Source organism: Lonchura striata, chromosome 6 (assembly GCF_046129695.1).
Source record: "Lonchura striata isolate bLonStr1 chromosome 6, bLonStr1.mat, whole genome shotgun sequence".
Classification (NCBI taxonomy): Eukaryota; Metazoa; Chordata; class Aves; order Passeriformes; family Estrildidae; genus Lonchura; species Lonchura striata.
In genome coordinates, this window is record NC_134608.1 from 21,859,293 (window position 1) to 21,870,021 (window position 10,729).

Here is a 10,729-nt window from a genome sequence, read left to right on the forward strand (position 1 = left end):
ACTGAAATATATAGCAAAAGTGAAGATAATTCCTTGGAGCTAAGCAAGAACCTAGCTAAAAGTCCCTGGGGAACTCATTTCCTCCTCAATCTGCTTTGCATTTAATTGTTTCCTAATGACTATGTTTGGCCCCAGTAGGCTCAGGCACTGGTGCTGCCACTAAACCTTCCCATCTCTCATGCAAGGCCATGGGTAATTTAGAGACCCCAGTTAAATGTCTCACTGCGAATCCATGGAGAACAAGTTAAGCATTCTTTGCACTGGAGTAGCATCACCAGTATGCTGAGTACCAAGAGGAGATCCACAGAAAAAAGTGGTTTTCCACTCCTAGCTGCAAGCACATGACAGACATATATGCACTTGCACCCCAGCACTGGAGACAGAGGCACAAAAGCCAGATTCAGACTTTTTGGCACTACCAGCAGTACCACAGTCATGAAATCTCACACACACACACACAGAGAGATACACCCTGCCTTACAGAGTCTCTCTCCTAGGCACAGCACCAAAACTGCATCTGGAAATTAGCAGCTAATTCATACATATACTGACAAGAAAATTACAAACTCTCAGTATGTGAAAAGCAGGTTAAGCTGGCCTCACTAGAAGGACAGAAACAAAGAGAGCTGAGAGTATTAGAGATCTATCCAGGACAGAAGCTAGCAGGAGCAACATCTTGATAAGTATTATTAAAACAAAACACTTATTTGGGCAGGGCATTCACATCCTCTAGGCCCTATCCAGTGACTAATCTTAAGTACCTACTCCAATGCAGTAACTTCTTACAAGTCATTCTGAGCTAGTACAAGACCAACAAAATCAGCGGCCACAAAGAGTTAAAAGAGCTGCAAGGTGGTAAAGACTTGGTTGCCATCCACTTAAAACTGCACCGAGATAAATTATGGTGTGCAATTGCCCAGGTACAAAGTATCTCCCATACCAAATTAGCACAAGCCCTACAGGGATGCTGCTAAAGAACCCACAAGTGCTGCTCCTGCCAGGCTCAGTGGTGGTACTCCATAACACCTCTCAACAGCAGGACTGGACTCCACTGGTCAACGAGTTTCACCAACTCATGCTATGCCTGTGCTATCTTCCTCCTATCTCCCAGCTCATGCCCTTTTATGCAGCTGAAGGCTAGTGCTGGCCATGTTGGCATGCTGTACTTGCCACTGGCTCTTCCACATGCAGGGGCTGACTAGTCCTGGCATCTAGTCCTGGCTGCCAAGCTAACTCTGTGCAGTGTTATCAAACAGGAACCTTTCTGGCTGCTTGGGGCATGGATTGACAAATCATCAAAACCCACATAATGAAAAGTTAATGGAAAGGTTCAGAGGTTAATGAAACCATGGAGACGCATGGCAAAAGGTGAGGAATTTGCAACAGCTGCTGTAAATTGATAAGCTGTCCACAGTACTGATAACTCCACAGCTTGGGTGTCACTCGAGGACGCTACATGCAGCCCTTCTGCAAACCAGGTTTCAAAGGTTCAGGGCAGACATGGGCAGATGGACAGTGAAGCTCCAGATTCCAACACACCCATCTCCATTTTATGCCAGGGCATCAGTGCCACTCACTTGGGATGGGGAGCAAGATTAGAACAGCTTTGCATCTTTAGACAGCAGAGGATGAGAACAAGCCCAAGGAAGCCATTCTGCAAACCATTCCAGATATACTAAGACCATATTGATGATGTGGATTTTCTGCTAGAGGAATACTAAAGCATGCTGGAGTCCAATGTCACTGATTTCTACCTTAGTCAAGGCTGTTTCCAGTTTTATAGTCCCTCCAGTCTGAGAATCCCTGGAGAACACCACTCCATGCATTATAACCAACCACATCAGTGGCCTAAATCCTACATGCACCAAGAAGAAAAATGAGGCTAAAGACCTTTCTTCAAACACACTATGCAGACTGGCCTAATTTGGCACAAGCTCTACTTCCCACTCCAAAGAGGCCTTGAACTCAAATAGCAGAAAAACCCTGTCTAACATATATCACAAGCACTCAACTACAACTGAGTGTCATTCACAGCTCAATGAACTATAGGGCTAATGGCTGGAATGAAAGGTGCAGCATAAGATTTGAGAGGAGCAGTGGTGGGATTTATCATCCTTCTCACTAGAAATGCTTTCAATATTATTGTTAATTACTGATATCAAAACACAACAGTGTGTTTTACAATGAGATGTACACTACTTTGCACAATTTTCATTTCCTCAGAGATCTGCAATTTTATTTATCCTTATTATTTCCTTTTCAAGACACTCCTTTAATTAAATCAGTCAGCTGTCATGTTATGGCCATTACCAAACAACATGTAGAATAAGAAAGCACTGCCAGGCCACTCTCAGCAGCTGACCACCACACAACCAGTCTGGGCAGCAGAGATCTGGCAGCAGAGCCCAAGGACTTGAGCCTCTACTGGACTTAAGTGAGCACTGAATGCATATGGCTACCTTTGACAAAGGACCTTCTCCATTGCGCAGTGCAAGTCCTAATATGGAGTTGTTATCTAATATTGCTGTTAACAATCTGGAAGAAAGCATATTGAATTATTAAGATTGACAGCATGACAGCAACACATCCAAGCCTTGCAGTTTCCAAGGAATGGAGTTTAGTGCTATTGCCTACCTGTGATTTGAGGAATTCATACTCCTCTGATCCGTACGGGACACTCCGAAGAGAGGTGAGGTAGTCATAGCTGATAACTGCTGTCTGCAAATGAAACCAGAAATGCTGAGCAAGCTCTACAGTTACCAAAACAATAAGACTTCTGTTAAAGAGAATGCATGTACCTTAGGCTCCACAGTGAAGCCTATGGCAGCAGACTCACTAATAAATTAAATGAAAATAATTGCACTTCAATGAACACTTATAAAAAGAAGTGCAGGGGCATCATTGATATGTAGCTATGTGTAAGCAACACTTGACACTCCTATATTATCTTGTATTTGAGATGCTCAAAGCATTTTCCTAATCTCTGTACAGCACCTTGCACAGCACACTCCCATCTCCAGTCAGCCATGGGGGGCTTCCACAGTAAGGTCTCCTGCTAGTAACAGAGGTCATCCAGACTCTGTGCCCCATCAGTTATCCCACACTTCATAGCTCCAAACTGCCTAACCAGCTTGCTCTGGGTAGAGGCTCAGCAGGGAACAGAGTGACTGAAGACAAACTCAGATTAGCACAAGCAGCAGTACTTTTGGGGATATTCAACTGCACAAAGGACTGTGGGGCCAAAGGGTTGAATACCCAATTACGAAACCAGGATCCAGCTCAATGGGATCCGCCTCAAACCTGTTAGTTAGACATTGCCACAGACAATGGAATTATATTCTTAAGTGACTTAGTGATTTCTGAAAATAGATCTAGGGTATTTCACAATTCCTGTCACTAAAGTCCCTCTCTTTCCACAGTCAGAACATCAGTGAATGGGAGAGAAACATACAAGTCATGTTTGGAGGGAGATAAGGGAGCATACACCTAGAGGAGCCTGTCCACTAATGTGCCATTTGAACCTCAAGATCCTTGCCATGAAAAACCATTTGTCTAACTCCCATTGAAAGGCACTTTTCCTCAAATCTCCCTACAGAAGGGGTAACATTCCTCTGGCACAGGATACTAGCCCCACCTTTCACCATAAACATGTCCAGGAAGGGCACAAAGTACAGTCAATGTATCATGAAATCAGGGAGGCTAGGGAAGCAAACCTGTCTTGAGACAAAGCCAGTGGAACTGACAATAGGGGAAAAAGTCAAAAGCTCAGAAATGCATCCAAGAATGGATCAAGCCAGGAATCAGTAACAAATAGACACACTCCCTCCTTGTAGAGGTTAGGTTTCTCGTGTTTCCTGATTTCCAAATTGTAAACTGAACACAGCAAATTTTTTTTTCTTGCTTTTCAGGCTCTCTTGCCCCTGGTAAAGTGAAGAGCTGCACAGCTACAGAGACCATACAGAAGAAAAATTTTTCAAAGCATCTTCACAGCCTCAAAGAACAACTTTGAAGTGGAGGGAGGTTCGAATCAGTCTTGCATCAAGGCTTGAGTTGGTTCTTATTTTATCTCTGGTCCACAAGGGTAATTATCACCTCCAACTCAAAAAGAAGCAGCTAACAGATTGGCCTGTATTACAGAGGGAGATGGAATTAATTAAGCGGTTGCTAATTACACTGTAATCTTAAACACTAAATTAATATTATGATGATCCTGATAGGCAACTCTGACATTGCCAAATCCCTCCCAGTGTCTAGCTACTGCACAGAATGTTCCTTCCACATAACCAAAACAACTGGTATACTCTCAAAAGAATACAGCAAATGCACAACAGCTCTGCCAGCTTCTAATTTTACCAGAATACAGAAACGCTCTGCAACGTGATGATGCCCACGCCACTGACTTCATTCTCATCCAAGACTAGTGCTGTCATTCATGTTACAGCGTGAGACTGAAGCTCAGAGTTATAAAAAGATATACATAATCAACCAATCACTCCCTTTACAAATGCCAAATTACTTTCACTGAGCTTGCATCTGGCCCAGTGTTAAATGTCCCATTTGGTATCAATGAATTCTCAACACTGTACTCTTCCACTGCTCCTAAACCTATCCTCAGATCTTACCAAGTCATAGCACAATGCTGCCCCTGAACAGCTGTCTACCCATATATAAGAGCCAGTTCACTAAACAGAGGCTTAAAAAGAAATTTTCCACTAGTGAGCTTCATCAAGTTTCTTATGGAGTCTGCAAAGAACCACTGAACCAACGTGTTTAAAATACAACCAGACTCAAATCTCTCTAAACAAACTCATATGAAATCTGTCCAGAGTCTCATAGTTGTATATCAGGCTCCTTGATCCTCATGTGCTTTTCTTTTGTTTTGTTTGCCCCACTGTAACTTGTCTTAAAGTTTTGTGTCTGCTGCTGCTGAACTTACTAGCTCTTAAGAATTGCAGTCTCTTCATTACAGTCTGCTTTTGCCTGGCTATGGTTCAATGATGAAATCAAGCATCCAGGTAAGAAGCCAGGGCAGGGCTAGATTGAAGGACAGATACTTTAGGTCTGTGTAGATGTCACTAATATCCAAAATAATTTGTTTGCTACAGAGATTTATCTTTCATTTGCAAAAAGAATAATCCCAAAGCTGACATTCTTAGAATTAAACATGACTGCTCTATTGGCTTCACCTGGTCCATGGCTAAGGAATGACAGCAGTTCAAGCTGCCTGTGCTCAGATGAGTGTCCAAAAATGACCAGGGAAGGCAGAGGTCACTGGTGCAGCAAGACTAAAGAATCTCTCAAAAGCAACTCAAACACATGCAGTCATACATACCAGAGGAAATTGGTAATTCAGAAAGGGACAAAACATTCTTTTTTAAAAGTATACACACAGATTTAAACACATGCTGCCCTCACCAAGTTACCAGTGCTCAGTCTGTGCTGCCTGTAGAGACTGAGCACTGGTAACTTGGTTTTGGGGTCACTGCTTGCAGCTATGGGTGCAGAACCCTGTAAAGCATTTAAGAGCAGGACCAGTGAAGCACTTTATAGCCAATGACTTGTGACCTCCCTGAAGGCAGAGAACATGAAAGTCGGGTATGCCTGTGATTTGCCACCATCTAAAGCAAAGAATATTACCATTCCCCTACTTCCTATTCTTCAGTAACGTAATCCCTTACCATCACTCAAAACACAGACCAACTGCACAGCCTCATCACTGGAACTTCTCACTTATTTTTTGTCTTAAACAGTAGATTACCACAAAAGCAGTGGCTTAGGAAAGACTGAGAAACACTAGTCAAGCAGGCAGAACTCAAGGACACATTGGAGAACCCAAACACCCTAAATAACAGATTCTCCTCCAGCAACAAGAAACTGTATTCCCTCTCCATTACTCAATTTGCTGTGCTTTAAAAGGGAAAGAGCTGCTCCCTGCCACCAGACAGCACTACCTTATGGTTAGGGACAGAGCATGAAGCTTAGCACTTGTTAAGTAAGAAGGAAAGATTACAGTCTGTACGTCTGCCTTCACCTTTTCATAATAAATATTCATTTTTCACAATAGTTTATGATGCTGCACGCACATGGCACCTGAGCCAACCCACAGAGCTTGTTTCTTATTGCATCTGCCCTCAGGAGTTGACTCCTTGTAAAACTCATTAGCAAAGTCCTTAAAAGTCACAGAAAATGCAGACAGACAGCTGCTTACCACTGGGGGTCTGTAAATGATGGAGACTGTGGCCTGAAGTGACATATATATAATGCAAGTGAGGTGCAGGGAGACTGATACCCCTCCAGAGTCTCTGCTCTCCATGTTCCTGGGTGCTCATGGATTCATCAGTGAACACTGTCAAGGAGAAGGCAGCAGTCTCCATTCCCAGTTTTATGAGAAATATCAGTGATGCTAGACAGACATAGCATTCATTTTACACTTCTGGAAACCACTCTAATCTCAGAAGTACATCATCAACCATCCTCACTTTATTCTTGCTTTGAGAATGATCCTCAAAACACCAGTCCTTCTCTCCCCAAATCTCATACCAAGGGTCATAGTGTAATGGTTACCCTAGTTTATCAACACAACCAAGATACTTATAACAAAATGTAAAAATGGCATATGCAGAGAAGAGGGTTTGATCTAAGTCACTCTTACAAGACAGCACACCACACCTGGACAGGCAACTGCCCTTGAAGGGTGGCTGATGAAAATGTGGGCCCAATGTGAGCCCTTCCTCTGAAGATCCCACCCTATCCAGGGAAGCAGACACAGCTCTCGGTATCTACATTTTCCTTTTTCCAAAATGTGCTAACAACATTTGTATTCCTTATGTGCTTCCACCTCCTTTCTCCCCCACAGTGTCTAAACTTGAAAAGCTCCCAACAGACATTCTGATTTCCTAAGCCAGCTAAAAATGCAGACAGGGAATGCAGAAAATCACAAGTTCTTATGAACTTCAATTCCCTTACCCATCTAGGAATCTTCCTGCACATTGTTATGGTAGAACTTACAGTGGCAATGGCTCGGCCCACACGAACAACTCCAAAATCATTAGGATCCAGGAACTTGTTTCCATACAGATAGATGCCAGAAGCAGCTGCTGTCAATGAGGCAAATTTCAAGGCCCTTAGTGCCATGACTGGAGAACTCTGCCAAGATACAAAACAGCAACTGTAACATCTGATAAGGACATAGTGATCTGATGTCCACAGCCCCAGAGGACCTGACAATCCAAGTTTTAATTGCTCCTTTCCTAATGACACATTGCTAGCAATGGCCCCAGCCAAGAGCTCAAACAATCGCCCAGCAACTGAGGGTAAGTTGCTCATTGCAATTCTTAACAGCGTCTACAGGCCACAAATCCAGAAGTAACTCACTGCTAGACCTTGCATAAATGCAACAAAACATTTGTTCAGGATCCCAAAGGCTTTTCAAGGAGACACAACAGGTGGACAGACAGAAACACAAGATCACCAAAAGTCAATTCTGATCCTATCAACAGGCAGTTCTTCAACACAAATTTTTGACACTATCACAGCATAGGCAGATTTTAAGGGGACAACAGATGATATAAAAAACTCAGGTTTAAAAAGAGTTCTTGCAACATCAAGAACACCCAAAGCTTGTAAGAAACTCTGCCAGGCTAGTTCTAAAAGTTCCACACTGATGATGAGTGGTCTAGGAAGAGGCAATGCATCCCAGGAGGTTGTATGCCACTCCAGCAGTCGGTGCCAGACAACCACAGAGAATGCAGATGGGAGACCTGATCAGTGACCAAGTGAGGTTTGTTTTCTCATTATCACCATCCCATTCAAGTGCCAGACAGGGAGTACCGGCACAACAGTCATCTGCAGGAATCTACAGCCTATTCCTAGCTCTATCACAGGCTCAATACAGGCCTGGGGTGAGACACTTGTCAACCACTTTTTTTCTGTGGGACAAGGGTGGGGAATGAACACATTTCCCACACTAAGCACTTTGGATCACTACATTGATTGTTTGCAGTATATAAAGTAGCATAAACATGTAACTCATTACATGTTAAATATATTTTTTTTCCATTTCTTTATGTCATCGTAGAGGACTCAGAGATAAAAAAAAACGTAGCAGCAAATTTGGTACATTTTTCTTTCCCTATGGCTGGTATTGTGCAGAAAGTATGACTGACATTCCTTCTGCTTCTACCACAAATCAAAAGGTATTGTCACTTTTCTGCAAGCTCTCAAGAGCACCCTTGACACAGTCCAGGCTCTTACCCCATCAAGATGGAGTCTACTAATCCTCCCACTCCTAGGCTTGACTGAGAAACTTGCCTACTTCTCATTGTGAAGCTTTAGCAGGGTCAGTCTGGCTTGTGCCTTTTCTCTCAGAGCCTTGTAACCAAAAAACACATGCAGTGACACAGGTCAAGTCTTTCAAAAACAGTTCACAAGAACACAATCAGCAAAATAAGCTAATATAACACAAGAGACCTTTGTACATGAACCTTAGCTAAACTTTATTATTTCCTTACAAACCCTGGGTAACTGAGGCAGAAAAGCTGAGACATATTCTGTCAGTGCCTGTCACAGCTGCCTGTAGCAACCCAGCTCTTTCTTATGTCAGAATGGGTAGCTGGCTGACCAGGACTCCTTTGAGTCTATGATCAAAATCAACAGAAAATAAACCTGGGCTCCTGACTGCAGCCAAATGTACACGCACTTTTCCAATAAAAAGTTGCCCTCCCTCCCCTGCCTCACTGTAATTCTAGAAATTTTTGGGGTTTCTTCCAGCAGGACCAATCCTTTTTTTTGTACAGAGATCTCTTGTATCCTTTGTCACCTTCAAAAGTAATTTCTGTGCTCCTTGTATATTTCTGCAAAATTTAATTTATTGAAAAGTGAAAGGTGCAGCAACATTTTCTTAACAGAAAATATGCTTCTCTTTTCATTATTTTTCCTTTACTTTCTCAATTACTAAAATAACATTTTATTGAAAGCAGGATGCAGGTCCATCTGTTCTTGTATCTTATTCCTACCTGAAGGTATAATCTGCAGTTTGTTACATCACATCTATTGCCATACCCGCCAGCTGTACGTCACAAACAGAAGATGAGAACTTTAGGTAGCAAATAAACAGGCAGCAAAGCTGAATTTTTCAGCAAGAAAGTTCCTGTTTTCATGCTTAGCATGTTGTAGCAATAAAAAGGGAATAACTAAAACCCCTCCAATAAGAGGTACAGAAATAGAATTCTCTAAAGTAAATTGTATTTCAAAGGTTTGCATAAGGTATAGAGGAGCCTTTTCCATGTAAATGAGCCATTATGACACCCCTAGGGATATCTTAAGGGCCCTGTCAGCTGTGAAACAAGCCTTGGGATGTCACTGCCTCTCGTTATTAAGCCCTGCCTTGACGGATCACCTCCAGCTCTTTTTTCACCAAAGTGAGGTGACTTGTTTGACTTTCACCCAACTTGGCGCATCCGAGTTCCCTCACGCTCGAGCTACGCTCTCGTGTTCCCAGCCGGGCCGGTGCCGCTGCCGGCGGAGCCCCAAAGGTGACCCCACGGCCACCTGCCGAGGCCCGGGGAGCGGCGGCGCCGCTGGCCGCCCCGAGGGCAGCGGCACCGACCCAGCACCGCTGCGAGCCCCGGCCGGGCCCCTCCGGCCCCAGCCCCGCGCCCGAGCTCTGCCCGTGAAGGACACGAGGGGCCGGCGCCGCCTGCTCTCGGTTCTCCTTCGGGCCGGGCCGGGCCTCCTGGAGCGGCGTTCGCGCCCCGCGCCGCTCCTGCCTCCACGAACAGCCCCGGCCTCGCCGAGCCCCGCGACTACCGAGTCCCCGCCGCCGGGGCCGCAGCTGCGGCCGGCATTCGCGGCCGGCATTCGCGGCCGGCCCGGAGTCCCGGCACGGGCCGAGGCGGCCGCGGGGGCTGCGGGGGCTCGGGCGCTCCGCCGGCGCTCAGAGCGGCACTTACCGACCGCCGCGCCGGCACTTCAACCCGCGCGCGCCCCACGCCGCCCCCCCTCCGCCTCGCACACGGTACGGCCCTGGCCCGCGCGGCACGCCGGGAAACGTAGTCTCCCTTCGCGGCAGCTCGGAGGCGCGGGGGCGCGGTGGGACTGCAAGGGGCGGTCCTTGGGCGAACCCACGGGGGACCGGCGGGGGGAGCGCTGCGCCGCGCCGCGCTGACGCCTTCGCCCTTGCTGCGGGGAAGTGCGCGGCTCGCCCCGTGGATTGCAGGATTGCAGCCAGGTAACTCCCGTTCAGTAACTGCAAGGTAACGCAACCTCACTTTGTCAGTGAGGCCTCCCAGAAAACCCATTTTATGTGCTCTAAAACAAATTTTACACTTAAATTAAATTTCACACTTAAATCAAATTTCACATTCTATTTCACAGAATCAACTAGGTTGGAAAGGACCTTTAAGATCATTGAGTCCAATCTATGACCTAACTGACTTTGTCAATTAGGCCATGGCACTAAGTACCACATACAGTCTTTTAACACCTCCAGGGGTAGTGACTCCACCACCTCCCCGGGCAGCCCATTCCAATATTTAATCACCCTTTCAGTGAAGAATTTCTTCCTAATGTCCAGCTTAAACCTCCCCTTCCACATCTTGTGTCTTCTTGTGCTATTGCTGGTTGCCCGGGAGAAGGTGCTAACCCTCACCTGGCTACAGCCTCCTTTTTGGTAGTTGTAGAGTGATAAGGTCTACCCTGAGCCTCCTCCTTCCAGGCTAAACACCCCAGC

General features: G+C 45.4%; 1 protein-coding gene across 5 annotated transcripts in view; it reads right to left on the reverse strand.

Moving 5' to 3' along the window:
• The window catches only part of ADCK1 (aarF domain containing kinase 1), a 72,760-nt gene extending 62,749 nt beyond the window's left edge, over nt 1-10,011 (reverse strand). For 2 of the 5 annotated variants that reach the window (XM_021542838.2, XM_021542834.2), the window contains exons 1-3: nt 9,951-10,011; nt 7,009-7,146; nt 2,635-2,718 (exon numbers count right to left, since the gene is read on the reverse strand). In XM_021542838.2, coding sequence (XP_021398513.1) covers nt 2,635-2,718; nt 7,009-7,134 — 210 coding nt within the window. In that variant the 5' untranslated portion in view covers nt 7,135-7,146; nt 9,951-10,011. Of the gene's footprint in view, nt 1-2,634; nt 2,719-6,208; nt 6,347-6,966; nt 7,147-9,014; nt 9,151-9,950 lie in introns of those variants that run through there. The other 3 variants (XM_021542835.3, XM_021542836.2, XM_021542837.2) reach the window with 3 other exon arrangements.
• Nucleotides 10,012-10,729: the final 718 nt, after the last annotated feature.